The sequence below is a fragment of the Cyprinus carpio genome, chromosome A10 (genome assembly GCF_018340385.1).
Source record: "Cyprinus carpio isolate SPL01 chromosome A10, ASM1834038v1, whole genome shotgun sequence".
NCBI classification, from domain to species: domain Eukaryota; kingdom Metazoa; phylum Chordata; class Actinopteri; order Cypriniformes; family Cyprinidae; genus Cyprinus; species Cyprinus carpio.
This window is the reverse complement of record NC_056581.1, coordinates 6,897,439-6,919,058: the sequence shown is the minus strand read 5'-3', so window position 1 is coordinate 6,919,058 and position 21,620 is coordinate 6,897,439. Positions and strand designations below refer to the sequence as shown.

The window sequence follows — 21,620 nt, the reverse complement described above, 5'->3', positions numbered from 1 at the left end:
AGAAGAGGTAAATAATAACATTTTATTTTTAAGTTTACTATGAAATAATTGTATTTGTATTTTATACTCCCTTTTTATTTTAAAATATAAAAGTATCATCACACTTTATTATTTTGTTTATTATTTTATTTTAAAAAACTTAACTAAATAAAGTACAGTAATATTATCACTATTATTAATGTAAATACTTATAGTTATATTTAATGGGTCACACAATGTTCAGTGTGAGGACCAAACCAAATCTCCAGGCTGAACATAGTACCATAATAACAATGTTTTGTTCTTATTTTCATGTTTACTAACATATAATGTGTATGAAACCCCTAGAATAATAAAAATAAAACTGCTGTAAAGTTACACTTGTAATTATTATTTCTCCACCCCACATTTATATATTAAATTTACTATATTTATGTATTTTTGTTGTTGTTTATTTGTTTGTTTGTTTGTTTGTTTTTCGCCAACACGCTGCAAAGTTTCTGGAATGACATCCTCATTCACACTTGAAAGAGCAATAAACGAAACAAAAAATATACATGAAAATGTATGTGCTTTGAGGCTAGAGCACACTCACTAATTTCTGAAACAACAGAAGTATTTAACTGTGGAACAGGGCCTGGATAAAACCGTGTTTGAGCAGTTTTCATTATTAGGCGATCGCACAGAGTTTTATGTGGCAGTAGACTATGTTCAAAGTCGGAAAATTGTGTAGAATATGTGTTAATTTCCTTCGTGAAAATCTCTATACAGTGAAAGTACACAGTAATGCACACAGGCTTCATCGAATCGCATTGTAGCTGTTGATTTAATATATGTATATATATATATATATATATATATATATATATATATATATATATATATATATATATATATATATATAAGCAATAATATTGTTGTAATTATGTTAACTACTCGTCCCAACATGCCCCTCACATCATGCAGCACAGCCAATGGGGGGGATTTTATTTTGGCGCTGAGACAGGGCTTTTGTTACAGCTAGAGGGAGGGAGACGACTATAATCAAATATATGGGAGCCAAATTTCCCTGGGTCTGCAGGAGCATCCCGCAAAAAAAAAAAAAAAAACCCGGGGCCTCTCCCGATTCCACAGCCACACATCCTAACATGGGGATCGACATACGACTGATGTAGCCCCATTTCTTTTCCGAACAACGGATTAGATCTAAGAGCCGTGGAGTCATAGGTCTTTGTGTTGATATATTTATGTTAACTGCAGCAGGAATCCAGTTTATTTGGTGTATTTGTTTAGAATGGAACACGCTGAAGGTACAGACGCTTTTATTCTACCGTTGGTTCGATGCTTCGTTTCATAATATCGCGCAGAATCCAAACAAGCGCTGCACGTATTTCAGGTTTTGATAACAACAAAGCAGTGGTTTTCATCACACCTTTTCCTGGTGGAAATGTAATCTGGCCAATTTTATTTAAAGGGGCACGGGCAGCCATGTTGACATGTTCGCATTCACTTCTTCAGTTTGTAAGGTTCTCCGCGTGATTCAATTTACCAAGAAACATACAATTTAGAAAAAAAAATGCCTCTTTGGAAAATTCCCTGGTGATTAACCATAGAAGTGCGTGTGCTGGTGTTTTCCCCATGCACACACATTAGCACATCCGCTAACGCCGCCTTTCGTGTAATACAGCGACATTACACGGGTCCGCTTTACAAGGCTGTTGGGAAAACAGGATCTGTTTTTAACTTCACCAGAGCGTCATTTTATTTATTCGTAGCCCATATAACATTTTTATTAAGTCGTAGGTGTTTACACGTGACAATATGATTATATCGGGTCTGTTTTGTTATCTAGGAAAGGCTAGCAGGCTAACGTTAGCCAGCTGCTGGTCTGCAGGTTTGTTTCTTTGACATGAAACGATGTTTCAGTTAATTTTTTTTTTTTTAGAAGCAGTCGTTTATTGTTCTGTGGCGTTGAGTGATGTGGTTCATGTGCTAGATGAAATCCTTTAACGGCTCGTTTTAAATCATTTCTTTCTGGACAGGCAAAAATAAACACTGCTCTGATGGCAAATACTTCTTTTCTTGATAATCTGGCATAGCCATACTTATTAAAGGGATAGAAACTCAAAATTCAAAAGATTATTTAATAAAATAAAGGGAAAAGCATGCATCGTTGTCAAATATAAGAAGAAGAGGGGATGTTAAATTAGGAAAATGGCATTGGACATGTTTGATTCTGGCTAAATATGCGATCCAACAAGGCTAAGAAATTTCAATCCAAATTTTGCATGAAGTTTCCTCTCAAGAGTCAGGGAAAGTGGGCATAACTTGGAGTGGAGTAAACTTTATTTGTCCCCTGGGAGGGAGATTCGCAAAAGCAGCCTAATACTCTCACAAACTCATTTGTGCATTGCAATAACCACACATTTGTGAGGCATTTTGTTGATTTTTATACAAATAAGTTTATTACTTATTAAACATTTTTTGCTAAAAGCAATGTTTCACAAATGTGATAAAATGAGGAGGCATTTATTATGTGTCATAAACGCACTCTGTTGTTCCTCGATATCTCAGCAGGCCCTGTAAGAAAAAGGGAAACTTAAGGATGCTGGAGCAGAACAATGGATTTCTCCTTCTCTTTCATGCAAGGGATCATGGGAAACACAATTCAGCAACCCCCTCAGCTTATTGACTCCGCTAACATCAGACAGGAGGATGTCTATGAAGCCATCAGTGACCCAGGAGATGATGGAGGACAGCAGAACTTTGAGTCTCCTTTGGAGTCAGGCTTTTCTTACCCTGCTGAAGACCTCCCAGTCATTACAAACGGCTACCCGACAGGCGTAGGTACCTATGAGCAACAGGCCAAGTTTGCCTTGTACTCTCAGTTCCCCAACGGCTCAGCTAATGGCTACGGAGCTATACGAAACTATGGGGATCACGGATTGTTGCTTGGAGAGGGTACAGTATTGAGACCACCAGTGGTCCAGGAGAAGCCTCCAAGCCACATCTCACCTCCACCTCATCCCCACCATCACCACCACCACCAGCCTCATCATCCTCCTCACCATCACCACCATCAGCACCAACACCATCCACATAACCCACCACTGTTACCTCACCACCATCATCCACCTCCTGCCTCTCACCTAATGCCTCAAGTCTTGCCACCCCCTCCTCCACTGCTCTTGCCCTCCTCACCTCCCCTCCTGTCACCTCAAGAAAGCACCGTCTCTAACCCCATTGTGCAATCCACCACCACTCCCAAAAAGACCAGCTCCCCAGAGATCAAAATAAAGATCATTAAGACCTACCAGAACGGCAGGGAGCTGTTCGAGTCCTCACTGTGCGGCGATCTGCTGCAAGAGTTTCAGGCCGGTGAGCCTTCCAGGAGAAGACACGAGCAGAAGAAGGAAAAGAGGAAAAAGAGAAGCAGCAGACATGGTGCTGGTCAAGAAGAGGAGAGCCAGCAGCCATGCAAAGGCATGGAGGAGCACTCAGGGGTGGTTCACAACTCCGCACAACCCAACGAAGATCATGTTGCATTCAGAGAAGAGCAACCTTCTTTAGCCCTCAAAAGCCCCAAAGCAGAACTGAAGGAACAGAAAGTGAGTTTAATATTCTTGACATGTTTATAGCTAGTCCTTTTCACTTCAGAAGAAACCACTTTCTGGCTGACGAGTTCTGATCTTACAGTTCCTGTTCATCCAAGACCATCTTTTGTTCTTGTTTAGGTTGAAAAGCACTTTCCTTCGGTCATCACTAGCACTGGCTTTTGTCAAGAGTATGAGATCGGTGACTTGGTGTGGGCTAAGGTTGGGACGTATCCTTGGTGGCCGTGCATGGTGTCATCAGACCCTCAGTCAAATGTTCATATACGTCTTAATAAAAGAGGTAATTAATCTATTACAAGTACATATTTTAATGGCTGGAATACTCTACACAACAGAACAGATTTTAAAACTCTAGGCACTAGTTACACACTTTTTGGCTTTGAAAATATTTACAGAGGACAAACTGACCATCATACACAAAATGACTGCGAATTACACACTACCAGACTTTCAAATTATTTAAAACACTTCAAATCCATGCAAAAACTCTTTGCTAGTAGTCCGCCATTCTGGTGGACAAATGAAAACAATACGTGTTCATATGTTCTTGTTAATGTTTGGAATCAATAGTCTGAAAATCTGTCTTCAGTTGCCTAAAATTTGCAGAATGGCTCTGATTTTCGGCAGCTCACCTAGATCGGTGAACAATTTGGGAAAAAGTAGGGTTGTGTGTATTCCAGTTTTTAGTTGTTAATTCTACTAGCTTGCTTCAAATTTATGTTTCTAATAACCTGCTTCCATGGTTCCTGGTAGGTGTTAAGGAATACCACGTGCAGTTCTTCGGGAGTGTCCCTGAGAGGGCCTGGATCCATGAGAAGAGAACTGTGGTGTACAAGGGTGAGAGCCAGTTCGATGAGTTGCAAGCAGAAACACTCCGGAAAGCAACCAACCCAACTGAGAAACAAAAGGTATCCTGAACCCCTGCAGATTTGGTGACCTTCTTTCTGTGCACATTTCTGGGTACTTATTCTATGGTTTATATATGTTAAAGTTGCTGAAGCCTCAGTCCCAGAAGGAGCGTGCCCAGTGGGAAGTGGGTGTGGGTCATGCAGAAGCTGCTCTGCAGATGACACGAGAAGAACGCAATGAGAACTACACCTTCATCTACATTGACAAGGAACCCAGTTCTGCTGCTCCTGCTGCCGACGCTGTGTCCCCACCTAGAGTGACCAGTAAAAACCGTCCCGAACGCAAGCAGAGACGCTCTAAAGGCACTGCCGGAGTGAAAGAAGAGCCCATACCTCGTCGCCAGCAGCCACGGAGGCAGTGCAGCATCAATAGTAGTGGGGAAACATCATCTCCCAATCAGGGAGAGGATGATATGGACCAAGAGCAACCCCTCAGCCCTGCAATACCTGACCCCCACCCGAATGAACCCTCCCCACCTCCAGTCAGGACACCCTGGAAGACCGCCGCAGCCCGCAAGCTCCTCCCACTCTCCATTACTATGAAGAAACTCAACGTGGAGATCATCAAATGTGACTGGCAGCTCCCAATGCAAAAGCTGGACTTACCGAAGAAGACGGAGAGTGAGGAGAGGCCCAGCGAACAGGTTCAGTCACCTGAGGTAAAAGTGAAAAAATGCTTCTGAACAGAAGGGAGTGTGATATTGTAAATCATGTAATGGTAGCATTGATCACTTTCATTTTGTAAAGAAAAGCTTAATCAAAGAAACTCTGAAACATCATTTCAAAAATATGTTTTAATAGTGACTCACTATCCATTGAAATAAAATCGTCTATTGAAATTGATTAAATGGAGATTGCTTACCTAATTACATTTGCTTAAATTTACTACTACTTAAATTTATATCTTGTTTTTATAACGGCATATACAGATGTGTTGTGTGGTCCAGGAAATGGAGCTGAAAAAATAACATTAGAAGAAATTTGGGAAAACTATAAAAAAAAATTTTTTTTTTTTTTTTAAAACTGTTGAGCACAACAAAAGTAAAAAAAAAATGTAAAATAGTAATAAATACTACAATGGAATGAATATACTAAAATAACACTAGATGCTATTTGCATCCCAGTGTAAATAGTACACTTGTACTAGGTGTATTTAGTATTATGTTGTAAATATGTATACTGTTGCACCCACATTTCCCAATATTAGCTAACTTTCCTGTCTGGCTCATTTAAACCATGGTATGCTAGTTAGGTAATAGGTATGCTGTAATATAACTTCCTGGTTAGGTAGAACTATGTCACCAAAAATGCTGTGAAACTTTATTCATCCTCTATAATGCCTTTAGTTTGGTTGAAATGCTGTTAATGTACATCTGCAGCTATTATAGCCTACTGCTCAAAGTTAATTACTAAGCTCTATCTAACCCAAAATTAGGACTCTGTCTGCACGATCTCTTCATGCATGCTGCTTAAATGGAAATTGCACCTTTTATGCCAGGCAGCTGTTGGTAAGTTTTTTTTTTGTTGTTGTTTTTTTTAACGTTTGTCAATATATCCCACAAAGGACTCGAGTGATAAGGCAGAGGCAGAGACATGTTCCAGTGAAGAAGAGCGAGCTGCGTCTCCCTCAGCCTGGAGTGACCAGGAGAGCACCGAGCAATCCACAGGTATATATAAGTGCAAACACAGAGTTATTGAAAAGAGTTGAACTCACTTTTGCAACAATATTCAGATGTCTTTTGCAGTATAAGTTTAATCTGTGAAAACCTCCTCTGTGTCAGTGATATCAGAGAGAAAGCAGCAGCGCCGATCTGTGCGAAGCCGTTCTGAGTCAGAGAAGACTGTGGAACCAGTGCCAAAAAAGAAAGTGAAGAAAGAACAGGTAGAGCACTTGAACAAAATATTATATATACTATTAAATAATTTAATAATGATGAATCCATCAAACCGTAGAATTCCCTAAGAATTAATTAAACCCGCTGCATTTATTTGCATTCACCGCTTGCATAATTTTAGGAATTATACAAATCATATTACTGTGCAAACCGGTGATTATATATTTGTGCAAAATGTTATTTGCACAGCACGATTTCTTATCTTAGGGGCTAGTTCTGAAATCTTACTTGTGAAGAATAATATGTTTTGAATCTATAGTTGGCCAAACTTGCACATGAAGTTGCCGCTATGCTAAGATGCAGATTTGCACAGAGAACACTGTTTGTGAATAAAACAGGTTTTAGCACAGAAATACCAGCAGAAAAGTGATGCAATGATGTAGTGATTTTTCCCTTTTTCCCCCCTCATAATGCATTAGGATTATTGGAGTTAACTAAAACCATAAAAGACATGAAATATAAAAACCATAAATGCGTTTCATTTCAGCTAGTTGCCAAAGCAACATTTGTCTTTCTTATTTAGTTTAATTTGATGCAGTAAAATAACTAAAACGGAAATAAAATATAAAAATTATATAAACGTACATTTTTAAAAATAAAGAAAAATGACAAAGTGAGAAAATTGACGAAACGTGAATTGAAAATTGACAAAACGAAATCGTGAGAAAATTGAATCGTGAAATCAAACTTCTGAATCGAATCGAATCATGAGTTGTGAATTGTTACATCCGTAATACTAAAATAACACTGTAATATGTCTAGTTTATATTTAAAGTGAGTTGCACAAGCCTTTATGAATGTGTAAGTTATGCAAAGGTGTCAAATAGTAAAGAAACATATAAAATTGCCTCTTTTTTTCTTCACAGGCTGAAGCAGCACCTCAAATGGATTTCAAAACAGGGTCGCAAAAAGGTGCTTGACACTGCAAGATGAATTTTACATTTATTTAAATGGTTTTCTTAGAGGTTTTCTTTTTTGGGTCATGTTTTGAATGATTAATAAGCCCATAAATTGATTTATGGATCAGTATCTTAATGCTACTGGAATCCTGTAGGTGCCAGTGAGATCTCAGACTCATGCAAGCCACTGAAGAAACGCAGCCGGGCATCTACTGATGTGGAGATGGCCAGCTCACTGTACAGAGACACCTCTGACTCCGACTCCAGAGGCCTCAATGATTCACAGGTCAGTCTACACTCAGAAATACCTCCAGTGTACCAGCAGGATTTGTTGATTGACACCTCAGCGATACAGTCCTCTTTGGGTTACACAATTGTTATGACAGATTTGTTTATTTGAAATATAGCCAAATTTGTAGCTAAATGACAAGTGGACTCTGCTTGTAAAGCCACATTTTTGCATTTATTTGCATCGCTTGTAGACTGGATTCGGGAAGCGCTCGGACAGTCCAGCTACAGTGGATGCTGACGGATCTGATGCACAGTCCGTGGACTCCAGCCTGTCTCGTCAAGGAGGAAGTTCCTCAAAAAAGGACACAGTCTGTCATGTAAGCTCTGTAAACACTGTGTTTATATAGTCTCTCGTCTCACACGTCTCCCGGAAATCCTGTATAATTCAACCAATCCACTGACGACTTCTCTACAATTTCTCAGGTCTGTGAAACATTCGGGGATTCTTTGGTGAGCTGTGAGGGAGACTGTAACGGGCTGTTTCATCCTGAATGTATTGGCTCTAACAGTGGAACAGAGGGAGAACTCCTGTGTCAGGAGTGTAAGACAGGTGAGCATTATTACATTCTATAGGTCCTAAATGGTTAAGCTTTTGAATTAAACTGAGTTAAAGAGGTGATCCTCTCCAAAATTTTTTTTTTTTTTTTACTAGCAATACATGTGATTTGTGGTAACTTTTTAAAAGCTATAACCGGTTATATATAACCAGACCCAAAAAAATTTACCCATTCTTACGGGAAAAATAAGTTTCATAGCAATTCTACATTTTAGACCTAATTTGAAGAGGTTCAAAGAAATGGGTTATTTTATGTTAAAATGGTCATGCATTTTATTTGTGCTAAGAATTTGAACTTTAAAAGTGCTTTGAAAATTGAATTTTTTTCTGTTTTAAGTTCTTGTGAAGTCTAATCTGTTTGTTGCCGACACTATCTCCAGGTTCCCATACTTGTTTCTCCTGCAAGGTCGCGGAGGGTGATATGAAGCGGTGCTCAGTGAATGGTTGTGGCCGGTATTACCACGAAACCTGTGCCCGCAAGTTCACTGGCACCACCACCGATACTAGAGGCCTCCGCTGCCCTCAGCACAGCTGTGCCACATGCTGTCTCGACCGAGACCTTCACAAAGCTGCCAAAGGTAGATATAGAGAAGATTCACATATTCTTTGTATTCTACAGAAGCAATTTCAGAGCAGTTCCCCTCCCATTTAGGCCGCATGATGCGTTGTATCCGCTGTCCGGTGGCGTATCACACAGGAGACGGTTGTGTGGCGGCTGGCAGCGTGTTGATAACACCCCACATCATCATATGTAGCAACCACTCCAGTTCCAGGAAGAACGGACACTTTTCCTCACCTGTAAACGTAGGCTGGTGTTTCATCTGTGCTCGAGGTACGTTTGGCCTGACAGTCTTCATACCTTGCGTTATAGCTATTGCCATAATTACTGAGATGTTTCGATTTCTATGTTCAGTGTATCTTATACTTTAAGTGGCATTTAAACAGGAAGTTGTCACTAGTGCAGTTAGTGAATGTAACACTTTCTAACAAACTTCACGCCACATCAGTATTTTAATGTTCTCGGTGTCGTCCTTTGCGATGTTCAGTGTTCCTTCTCTTTAAGATAAGGACCTTTAATGTGACTTCTGATCTTCTTTCTTGTCACCTAATCCTTTACTCTTAGATGTATTGTGTGTTCGTGATCCATCAGATCATGTTTGTTTCTTACTAATTAGTAACATTTTAATTGTCTGTGAGTATTCTTGGGAAGGACTGAGATTGAATGAAAAATGTCATTTCATTTGAACTTTTAAAACGACAAAAATTGTCAGTAATTTAAGACATTCCAGTGAGCAATTAATGAACACAAAATCTGTTAGTTTGTTTGGAAATAGTAAAATTATAAAAATCCCCGTCTTATTCCAGAGTTATTGTTTTTAGTATTTTTATTCACTGATATAGAGATCATGACCTTCATAGTTAACGGATTAATTAATCTAGATATATAAAATTAGACATTAAATGTTTAATATTGGACTTTACGTTTCATCTGCAATACGAAAGATAAATATTCTGACAAAATTAGATGGATTAATTTTAAATTAATTGCTAATATTGGTTGATACCATTATTGTCACAATATATTGTGCTCTAAATTAATGTCAGTAAGTGTGTTTATATGCAGAATCTTACAGTAGTTGTTTAATAAGCCTATAATATGCAAATACCTAAACATTCATGAATTTCATCATGATTTTTGAAAGCGTTTTGTTGCACATGCAACCCCACTCAGTGTTTTGTTCAGAATGTAAACATTAATGAATATCATTGATGGCATCTATAAAGTTTTGGAATTATCAGACACCTTCCCACTTTTGTAGAAAAGCTCTTTAACCCTCTAATTTCTCCAGGAACTAATTGATAATGATAAACTGAATTTTGATCATTTCTTTAACCATCTTTGTTGTCTGCAGTAATTTGGATAGTCTGTGTTGGCGTGGGAGCGGTTGCATGTCATTTGATCTTCATAACTAAAAGTTGTCCTTACAACCTATTTCAATAAAGAAGTAAAATATTTAGATTTCTCACCATTCCAAACCCTTATGGCTTCATTTCCTCCCTGAAACACAAAGCGCAAAATTTGGAATTAAGTTCTGGTTCTGTCTTTTTTCCCCATGCAGTTGTAATTAATGAGGGCTGAAGTTTTCAAGGTCAAATAAGGATGTAAAAGCACCATAAACATATGACTCGGTACCCAAGCCATATGATAGTTTTGTGTTTGAAACAGACTAAAATGTAAGTCTTTATTTACTAAAAGATAGGTTTGGAACAACATGAGGGTGAATAAATAACTAGATTTACATTTACATTTTTGAATGAACTATTCATTTAACATTTGACTACTATTAAAAGCAGAAAACAGAAAATCAAATGACACAACAATTGTTGCATATTTTATATTTTATCCTGCAAATCCCTAAAGCTCCCGCTCCAACACTGCAGTATTCCTCTTTTTGTGTACTCTTTTCAGGACTACTTATTTAACCACGTGTCATTTTTTTTTTTTTCCTGATGTGTGTTTTCTGGAATCATGGGTAGTTTCATTACTCATGACTTTTCCTGTTTGTCTCGTGTAGGGCTTTTAGTGCACGACCATACTGACACCATATTAAGTTCATATACCTTTAAGTCGCACTACCTTCTGACTGAGTCAAATCGTGCTGAGTTGATGAAATTACCTATGATTCCTTCTTCTTCGTCAGCTACCAAAAAGAATATTGGGAAAGGTAAAATCATGTTTTCTTGGTTTATGTAGTTTGCCATTTGTATGCTTTCACAGCTGTCCTAATGCTAATTTTTTTTTTATTTGTTTATTTTTGGGGTCATTTTATTGCTCGTAATTTAACAGTCACGCTGCTTCTAATGCACATAGTGGGCTTAAAATAACACGCAGCAACAAATAACCTACATTTTTAGTTCTTTAGTTTAAAATCAGATGTAAATTAGCTTGGGATATTGTGTAGAGAAATAAAATAGAAGTTGGCATAATACTCAAATCTTTGTTTGCTTATAACTGATTCCCTGGAATTTAATAACTAGGTTATGATATTTCACGTAACTTGTTATTCTGAGTCCGTAACATGCTTTGGCTTAGCATTAATTGCTTGGATTGTTTCTAAATTACTTTGTCCTGTTTCTCTGTTTGCTTGAGCACAAGTATACCCTACCACCCTCCAAACATAAACATATTTTGGATGGCAGTTTTAAAAGAGCTGACAGCAGGGTCCCGGAAGTAAAAATCCCATTCATTTTGTCCATAGAGAATTGATTTTTAAAAATAACTTGTACAGCTCTAATGTATAGAAGCCCTTTTCTGTCATGGAATAAAAAAATTAATAAAGGTAATTGCGACTTGTCTCACAGAATTCTGAGTTTCTCGCAATTATGCTTTTTTTATTATTATTTCCAGCATGGAATAAAAATTGCAACCTTTTTATCTCGCAGTTTTGACTTTGAGGTTTTTTTTTTTTTTTTTTTTTTTTGCAGTTGCAAGTTTATATTTCACAATTTGGATTTTTCTAAGAATTGCGAGTTTATATCTTGCAGTTTTGAGTTAACTTCTCACTTTTTTTTTTTTTTTAATTGTGAGATACAACTAAGAATTGTGTGGGAAAAAAAGTCAGAATTGTAAGAAGTCGAATTAACCCTTCTTTTTTTCCCCCAGCTGGTTGGATTGGTTCAGGACTAAAACTCTTTATTTAAGATTTTTTTGAATCCCTCTGGAGAAAATGAATCAGAAAATGCTTTCGGAACCAATGTTGCTGGAAAAGTGGGCACTTACTGCTGTGCTCCATCTTTTATTGTCCATCAGTGCTTATTTGCCATATTTTTCTATTCAGTCAAACCAAGCGTTTTAAGTGACACCATCCAAAATACTTGCTCCGTGTCTGTTAGTGTATTGCAAATGATGTTAATACGGACAATCAGTCAGTGTGCATCACTGCATGTTTCCCACAGTGCCCCCCTCTGATCATTCACTATTGGCTGCTTATTAAATCACCAGGCACAAAAAAAGCATATTAACATAATGCTGAAAGGTGTTAGTCATCAAACCATGTCTTTGAGCGTGTCAAACTGAACTTCAAATTGCCATTTAGAATCTAGAGGCATATGTTGAAGCATTTCAGAGATGTATATCAATCTCAGAGGACACATAACTGTCTGATTCTGACATGCTCATGGATGAGGTTTGTGGAATACCGCCTTATTGGGAATGGACAAGCATGTGGTGATACTGTGGGCCTGTGTATTCGATTGTGTGTTTATGTGTGTGTGTGCTTGTCAAAAAGGAGGAAGACTGTTGTGTTGCGAGGCCTGTCCCGCCTCGTTCCACCCCGAGTGCTTGAACATGGAGATGCCAGAGGGGACGTGGCTGTGTGGGGAATGCCGAGCGGGCAAGAAGCCCCACTATAAACAGATAGTCTGGGTCAAGCTGGGCAACTACAGGTACATTCGTGGAACTGTTGAATGTCTCTTAGTGTCCTAAGATCAACTATGACATGTTTATGCCAAGTCTAAAGTGACTAAATGGCACAAAAAAAAAAAAAAAAATTCACCAAAATGAGTCTGATGCAGATTACAATAAACATACATAAAACATATCATTTTTAATGAGTTATAGTACAAGTAATAATAATAAAAATATACTATCTAGAAAGTGTTACAAATCATTGTAGTATGATATTTCTGACTTTTCATATCTTTTGATGCATGTTTTGTTTTGAAAATTCAGATTTCATATAATTATAGCCAAATTTACACCCCAAAGGTGGCACAGAAGAGCTTCTGAACTGACAATTAGGTGTCTAACTATAGACTGTTTACTGCTGCTCAGAGGTGCAATAAATGCATTTACACAGCAACTCTACCTTTATACCAGGGGTGTCCAAACTCGGTCCTGGATGGTCAGTGTCCTGCAGAGTTTAGCTCCTACTTACCTCAACACACCTGCTGGGAAGTGACTAGCATGCCGAGGAAGACCCTAATTAGCTAGTTCAGGTGTGTTTAATTGGAGTTGGAGCTACACTCTGCAGGACACCGGCCCTCCAGGACCGAGTTTGGAGACCCCTGCTTATACCATTAAATTTACAATGCAAAGGTGGCGCAGAAGCACTTCTGAAATGGCATTTCATTGTCTTTACACAGACAATTTCGTGCTACTCATAGGTGGCACAAATGCATTTACACAGAATTAAAGCTGTGTAATTTGAAACTAGGAGCTGAGTTGGGTCTGAGCAGGAATTATTTTGTCGGGCTTTTATGCAGCATTGCACCTTAACACAATTTTGAACAGGCACAGAGCAGCCTTAGCGGAGTAAAAACGCCTTACACTAGGGGCTAAGTTGGTCAGAGCAGGCATTGCTTAATCCAGGTTTTTGTTTCCTATTTAAACAGGATGGAAGGGGTCATCCCTTCATTTAAAATAACCTTTTTTTGTTTGTCACAGCTGTGATATTGCTGTTGATTTTTTGCTATTGCTTATAAGAGGCAAATAGTAAAATCAGAGGGGTGTTCTCATTCTAAAGAGCGTTTGATTGAATATTGGGTCGGAGGTGCAACATGAGTCATCAGTATTTTTGGTTTGTTTTCCTAGATGACGATGAATTAATTTTACCTGTGTATCCAGTATATAAGTGGTAAACTTAATGTTGATGTTGAACCATGTGTAGGTGGTGGCCATCTGAGATATGCAACCCTCGCCTGGTTCCCTCCAACATCCAGAGCCTGAAGCATGACATTGGTGACTTTCCAGTCTTTTTCTTTGGCTCCCATGACTATTACTGGATAAACCAAGGAAGAGTTTTCCCATATGTTGAGAGCGATAGGAACTTTGCAGAGGGTCAAGTTGGCATCAATAAGACGTTTAAAAAAGGTAAGATAATTAGTCGTATGTTTAATGGAATGATAACAATCCCCAGTAATGGTCAAGCTGAAGTGACTTCTAAATATATGTTTGTGTGTTAAGCCCTTGAGGAGGCAGCAAAAAGGTTCCAGGAGCTAAAAGCACAGCGAGAAACTAAGGAGGCCCTCGAACAGGAACGCAACTCTCGCAGACCCCCACCATACAAACTTATAAAGGTACAGAATATAGCTCAAGTCCTCTATTCAAGTATTTTTTTTCTCTGCTGTGCTGTGGTAGCATAATAAGGCCCATTCTTACATTTCATATTAATCTCTCTACAATGCAACTTTGCAAAGAAAACTCGAATCATATTGAAACTAAAGCTCTATATTTTTGTCCATGTTTTTCACCTCAGTCCAGTAAGCCAGTTGGGAAGGTGCAGGTGCACGTCGCTGACCTCTCAGAGATCCCACGCTGCAACTGCAGACCCACAGATGAGCGTCCGTGCAGCCAGGACTCTCAGTGCTTGAACCGCATGCTGCAGTATGAATGCCACCCACAGGTCTGTCCCGCAGGTGACCGCTGCCACAACCAGTGCTTCTCCAAACGCCTCTACCCCGACACTGAGGTCATTAAGACCACCGGCCGAGGATGGGGCCTAATGACCAAGCAGGACCTCAAAAAGGTGAGAGGTTGAGCATGAAGTCTAATTGCACTAATGGACTGGAGCTTTAATTGTGAAAAGTTCAGAAAGACTGGGAAATTAATCAAATCTAAAGTGTTGTAAATTTCTGTGGTGACTATAAATATTTGTAGTTTTGCTCCAGGGTTACTATCGTTAACCAGAACTATTGAAAACAATTTTTAATAACTGAAATAAAGCTGAAAAAATGAACTATATTGCATAAACTATATTGCATAAAATGTTTAATTTTACTGATCTAGGGACATTGTTTGGTTGTGTTTAGGGTGATTTTGTCATGGAGTATGTTGGAGAACTGATCGACTCCGAAGAGTGCAAGCAACGAATAAGACATGCAAATGAGAACCATGTGACCAACTTTTACATGCTGACCCTCACAAAGGTACCGCTGTTGCATGTTTACTTTGTGTATGTCAAATTATAACGTCATCTCAGCTGTATTAAAGTCGTTCTGTGCTTCTCAGGACCGTGTCATTGATGCTGGACCCAAAGGGAACTTGTCACGCTTTATGAACCACAGCTGCAGTCCTAACTGTGAGACTCAGAAGTGGACCGTGAATGGAGATGTGCGCATAGGGCTCTTTACCTTGTGTGACATCGCTGCAGGTAAGAACAATTTGTATTTTCTTTGAAAAAAGGACAGCGTTTGTTTAGAAGCTAATTGAGATTATGATGTTTTTTTCAGACACAGAGCTGACCTTTAATTACAACCTGGACTGTCTGGGTAATGGGAGGACATCATGCCACTGTGGGTCTGAGAACTGCAGTGGTTTTCTTGGAGTCAAGCCCAAGGTAAAGCCTAATTGAATTAGACTGGAGCACCAGGACAAATCCCTGGAGTTTCCAGTAGCTGAGTCTACTGTTTTTTTTCTTGGTTCCTTGTACTTTCATTATTATTTTTTTCTGTCATCATCTTTATATCAATCTCTTGTTTGACACCTTGTTTTACTTCCTGCAGAGTGCAGTGGTTATGGAGAGAGAAGAGAAGGTGCGGAACGCTAAGCTCAAGCCCAAGAAGCGCAAGCTGAAGACAGAGAGCAAACAGAGCCACGAGTATTACTGCTACTGCTGTGGAGAGGGAGGAGAGCTGGTCATGTGTGACAAAAATGATTGTCCGAAGGCCTACCATCTCCTCTGCCTCAACCTGACCAAACCTCCATACGGTGCGTGCTGTCTGTCACTCCAGCTTTTCTTATCAGCTGTGGGAATTTCGTAGAATCTAAAATCTAGATCAGTGTTTCTCAACCAGAGGCCCTTAATTAATTTAAAAATGAAGATGTACAACGTTTAAACTGACTTTGTCTTGGATAAAAGGAGAGCTTGGAGCCTAAAAGGTTGGGAACCATAAAGAAAAATAATGACCCACCCATCTATAGATGGGTCAGTGAAATTACACTAATATTGTTTTTAATAAATAGCAGTTTTATTTAATAATTCATAGATAAAATGGCTTGAACACACCCCTTCTATGATGAGAATGATTACATTTTAAACTAAGCATATTTAAGGGGGGTATAAAATATAAAGTTCAAAAGTATAAATGGTGATACAACAGTCCTGATATAATGAAGAAAAATAATAATAAAAATTAAATATTTGGAACAAGTAGTTTGGCATAACCTTTTATTATTTATTAGGGGAAAACAACAGTTTTGTTAAAATATATTGTAGCTGTTTTGAAATAAGATTTATAAAATGTTTATTTTTTTTTTATTTATTTATTACAGTGTACAAAACCATGTCATGTGGTGCAACCAACATAAATGCAAAGAACGTAGATGCAGATTCTCATTTTTGTTTCAAAGTTTCTTAAAATATCAGATCATTTGACCTTTTTATGATAAATCAAGGTTAGTTAATGTTGTAAAATGGCATGTAGTGCAACTCCCCCAAGAATATTTAATATTTTGGAATTACTTGTTGTTGATCTTCTCCAAGAATATTTTAATGTTGTTTATTTTTTTTTTTTTTTTTTTTTTTTTTTTTTTTAGGATTTGTACACCTGCATGTATTCAAGGTGTGAGGGAATTAAGAAAAATACATTTTACTTGATGGTTACTCCACATGACATTTTTAGTTATTAAACTTTTTTTGAAAATGGTATCAAGTTTTTCAGGGGGGAAAAAGCAATTTAAACTAGATTTTTATAAGATTTTTTTCCTGATTTGCCTTATTACAAGTTAATCCAACTGACAATTTGAGATGTTACAGATTATAATCTATCAATTAGAAAGAAATTGCCAATATGAGGGCAGCAAAAGTTCTCTCTTACTTTGATGTTGTATGATTGATTTGTTTCTTCTGTGTGTCTCAGGGCGATGGGAATGCCCCTGGCATCAGTGCAGTGTGTGTCAGCGCGCTGCCGCCTCCTTCTGCCACTTCTGCCCCGCCTCCTTCTGCCGAGTGCATGAGAGAGGACAGCTGGTTGTGTCTGCCCTCGACAACCGGCCCTGCTGCTCAAACCACGACCCCCAGAGACCCTTAGGGCCTCAGGCTAGCCCTAGCCAGGTCACTGTAAAGAAGGAAGTGCTCGAACCCGGAGAGGAGGGCGACTGCAACGAGGAGGAAGAGCACGACGACGAGGGGGGAGAGGAGGGAGAGTGATTGGGCCAAAGCACAGAGGAAGCATTGCAAAACCACATCAAAGTGCATGAAATTTCAAACTACAACGAACCGTAGAGTAGATACATGCAGCTAGCTGGTCCACTGTTCAATTAAACCAAGTGGACTGTATAAACTGGTTTGATTCATTCCAAATCTACAGCAGCTGGTATGAATTTTTCAAACATATCACAATTTACAGCCTCATGTCAAATTCATACAGGCTTATATAACAATGGAAGCTACCCATTTCTGGTTTTATAAGCAAAATTTCACAGCTAATTCTCACAGTTTTTCAGACGTGCACCATTTAGGCAAAAACCTCTGTTAAAACAACGCCTTTCAGCGGCAAAGTCGGTCTCCACATCTATGGTACTTAAAAACACTCTATAAACACTTTAAACCAAGAACTTTATGTACCTCATGTAAATAGCAAAGACTGTTGTAATATGTGTCGGGCTCAACCATTCGCCCCTCGCCGGTAGGATTTCACTACATTTCTGAATATGAACCAGTCGTGGTAACATCCCAAAAAAAAAAAAAAAAATGAGAGTGATTCAAAACACATACGAGGTTTGTTCAAATGCCGCCCCATTCCAGTGAGTTTGTGATTTGTAAGATATATAATCATTAATATATTTATGTCGATGTTTACATCCATTCACAATGTACAGTATTATTCGTCTGTATTAGTCAGTTTGATATCACTAATCGTATTGTATATGTGCCCTTTTTGTCAGCAAAATTGCATTATTGCTTGGCCGATACTGTATTGCCGTCATCTCTCGGTCCTTCGAGTAACAACGCAGCATAATTCAGATTTATAAGTGTTAGAAAAACTATCGATCACCCGAAAAGATCAGTTCTGACGTGTACAAACGTTAACGTTTGATGGTGTAGTGTTAAGCCACATTTACTCCAACACTGCCATGTGTCTTAAACAAATATTTACCATTGTGAGTATCAAACAGGTGCCAGTGTGTATATCAACTACAAAGAGCCCATATCATGTTTCTGAGCAGTGCTAGTTGTGAGACTGTGAGTACAATCTTTAATCAACATGATTTTTCTTTTTTCTCCATTTTTTTCTGTTTACATTTGTGTTTACGAGTGTAAATATAATTAGTTTTCTTTTATGGTTTGTTTTTTTAGTAGTTGAGATTCATACTTCACAACTAGTATATTGCTGTACAGTCGAGACTCATTTCAAATTGTATCTTAACCTGCACACTTTGGTTTATCTCCTTTACCATCGGTTACATTCGGTTGTATTAACACGTGCTACTTCACTAAAACCGATTTACGGCAGAGTGTAGCATAATCCACTCTGTGACTGTACTTGATGTGAATCTGCTTAACTCAGTAGCGTTGATGCCTGTGCTGTAAAGTGGATCTGTTACTCTCTTGTTACTGGTAGCTGTGCGGATGAAGAATCGATCTCGACGGCTTCGGCACATGGGCTGTGTGTACTTACTCAGTCATTTCACATGAACGTTTTTATAGACCACAGTAGAAGTATTATGGCACCACCAGTATGTTTGTCACTTTATGGAAAGGAGGGAAAGTGCTGCAAGTTTTTATTTTTTATTTTACTTGAATCGTGTCCATTTTGCCTTTGTTCAAGTCTGTATTTGTTATTTTTTTGTCTCGCAATGGAGTGTTATTTCTGGATATCTGTATGGATTCTTGCATCCGATGGCAAATTTAAGGAATTCTGACGATTTGACTGCCAAACTGAGATTTGTATGTTTATGAAAATACTGTATGCTCTTACTTGCATCCGCATCTTTGAAACATGGAAGGCATTTTGGGTCTCTTTTGTATGGAAGCCTGTTTCTGTCATAGAATAAAACATTTAACTGTGACTTTTTATCTCACAGTTGTTGTTTTTTTGTGTTTGTTTTTTTTTTTAAGTGAATTTTGAGTTTGTATCTTACAATTCTGACTTTTTTTGTTGTTTGTTTTTAACAAAGTCAGAATTATAAGATTTTAAAAATCACAATTACCTTTTTATTTTATGAATCCATGACAGAAAAAGGTTTCTGTAATTTAGTGTTTATGTTCTGATATGTAATATTTTTATAGTTTACATTTATTTTTATATAGCTTATTTTTATTTTTTTAGAAGTCGTAGGCACTTTTTTTCCAGAATCACCGATGTTTACCCTTACGTTTATAATGAAAAATATCAAGATAATGCAGTTGGCAGAATGCAAAGCACGTTTTGCCTGGTCTCTGTCAGTACTAAAATTTTTTACATTTTTTATTTTCTTTATTTGGCCTTCATTTACATGTTTAATCAGATATAGATGATCACTAGAAATTGCCAATGACTTTTTCAGAATGGCTTGTTTGAACCCTCGTGGAAATTTCATTTTCTTAAGTGACATTTGTTTATGCAGTGGTTCAGTCACTGATCTGACTGTGATTGATTTTTTTGCTATATCGATTTTGCCACATCAAATGTTAAAAGTGTATTACCTCCATTGATTCCAGTGTTTGGTGTCAGTGCACTGTACTTTGTGTACATTTTTTATGTGTATTTGAAGGTGTCATTATCATTTTGTGCTATCCGAGCATGTTCTTTGTGTTGCTTATCTAAATTTACTAAAGGTGGTGTCCTACCAGCTTACACTTTGATTTCTGTGTACTGATTTCATATTCCTTTTAAATAGACGGTTTACTATTTCTTGCTACTGAGTTACAGAGTTTGTGTAAAGATTAATGTGATATTGTAATATTTTTCACCATATGCATTGAATCACATTACACACTCCAACTGAATAAAACATATCCTAAATGACATGACTTGGGTAGAATGTATGTCCTTTTCAAGTTTTCTAATGATGTATTTACTCACAGATAGAAATTTCTTTGGCTATGTTATGTAGCCCATGTCATTGCATTGTGTAAGAGAATGATGCTTGATCAACTGTACATAGCTGAAAGCTAAAAAGAAGAAAAAAAAACTAAATTGTCATTATAATGTAGTGTCACACGAATGCTTGTAATATTGCTTCTGAATGTTTGTGAACCTAGAAACATTTTGTACATTTCTTGTATTTTATTTGACCAACTTTTGAGATGTATTTCTTCAGAATTCATAATTTATTCTGAGAGTACTTTAAGCAACATTCCACAGATTTAAACGTTTTCAGACTTGCCTGGTTTGACTTCAATAAACTGTAATGAATGTTCGAGTGTTTCTTTGAATCCGCATCTGAATTGAGTTTCTCGTCATTGACGCCGTCACATATTTAGTGGTGTACAGTGTTGGGCTAGTTACTCAAAGAATGTAATATATTGCTCATTATTTAATCTCACTAACTGTAATGTGTAGCTTGAAGCTAATTGTAATTTCTCCATTACCCATATACAATTATATTTCATTATGTATTTTATCAAATCACTTAAGTTTGTAAGAAACTGTTTAATTTTCCAAAAAGATTTTTAATTTTAGTAATATAATGTACCACATGCTGATCAGAGGGATGTAATGCCAGAGTAAAGTAAAGCCACAGCTTACACAAAAGTGTTCACATCATCTTTTTTCCTGACAAAATCAATATAATGCAATATTTCTATATGCTGAATTTAAGCTTTTCCATGTCCTAAGCTTGCCTGCTGCACTTGAGACATTACATGCATGTGCGAGTCTTTATGAAAAATTATGAAAATAAATCTAGGAATTATTGGATTGTATTGCAAGTAACTAAACTGTTTTATGGACGCTAACTGTAATATTATTACTGAAATCTTAATAGTAATTAGTTACACTACTAGTTACTGCAAAAAGTAATATTATTACAGTAACTAAGTTACTATTAACTAGTTACTGCCCAACACTGGTGGTGTATGATAAAGCTTTGCTGAATGTAGCCTGCATATTTTTGAATATGTTTACTTTGAATAGGATCCAGTGGTTAAGGAAATTTGCATGTGCAAAAATTGTAGAGGGTTGGGGCTGTGACAGTCTCTAGAGGGCGTATGATTCATATGATACATGATGATCTACGACTGATATGTCCGAATCGATTCTTTTGAACGATCGTGATTCAATAAACATTCGAGTCATCGCGTCGTGTTCATAAAAGTAACGTTTTGAACTAATTTGACCATTAATTTACTTAATAAACGGTATCTCTATTTTTTTTTGTGTGTGTGTGTGTGAGCCAATTTTATATGAACTATAAAAATAATGAAATATAATTACAAACAAAGCCAATGTGACATTGTAAGTGAATAGAAAGAATGAATAACCTATATATATATATTAGGGCTGTCAAATGATTAATCACGATTAATCACATCCAAAATAAAAGTTTTGTTTAC

The 21,620-nt window shown here is 37.5% G+C and overlaps 1 protein-coding gene across 6 annotated transcripts; it reads left to right on the top strand.

Annotated features, from left to right (window-relative positions):
* Positions 1-996: 996 nt before the first annotated feature.
* On the top strand, positions 997-20,485 carry LOC109100150 (histone-lysine N-methyltransferase NSD3-like). Of its 6 annotated transcripts, none has more exons than XM_042764902.1 (23): positions 997-1,289; positions 2,557-3,587; positions 3,714-3,873; positions 4,347-4,501; positions 4,585-5,160; positions 6,066-6,168; positions 6,283-6,383; positions 7,263-7,308; positions 7,451-7,581; positions 7,778-7,903; positions 8,010-8,136; positions 8,523-8,720; positions 8,795-8,974; positions 10,719-10,868; positions 12,432-12,588; positions 13,812-14,014; positions 14,108-14,220; positions 14,400-14,669; positions 14,953-15,069; positions 15,152-15,293; positions 15,373-15,479; positions 15,646-15,850; positions 17,002-20,485. In XM_042764902.1, exons 2-23 carry the CDS (start codon positions 2,601-2,603, stop codon positions 17,289-17,291), a joined length of 4,644 nt encoding a protein of 1,547 aa, XP_042620836.1. In that variant the 5' UTR covers positions 997-1,289; positions 2,557-2,600; the 3' UTR covers positions 17,292-20,485. The 6 variants fall into 6 exon arrangements, with proteins under 6 accessions (XP_042620836.1, XP_042620838.1, XP_042620834.1 ...); XM_042764904.1 differs by having other exon boundaries at positions 998-1,289; positions 2,554-3,587; positions 10,845-10,868; XM_042764900.1 differs by having other exon boundaries at positions 998-1,289; positions 2,554-3,587.
* The last annotated feature ends 1,135 nt before the right edge of the window (positions 20,486-21,620 follow it).

Excerpts from the sequence above, each read along its gene's own strand:
- LOC109100150 (XM_042764902.1), top strand. The coding sequence starts at position 2,601 with ATGGATTTCTCCTTCTCTTTCATGCAAGGGATCATGGGAAACACAATT. Across the intron at positions 14,221-14,399 it reads CACCATACAAACTTATAAAG|TCCAGTAAGCCAGTTGGGAA; the intron begins GTACAGAATATA and ends TTTTCACCTCAG. Across the intron at positions 15,851-17,001 it reads CCTGACCAAACCTCCATACG|GGCGATGGGAATGCCCCTGG; the intron begins GTGCGTGCTGTC and ends TGTGTGTCTCAG.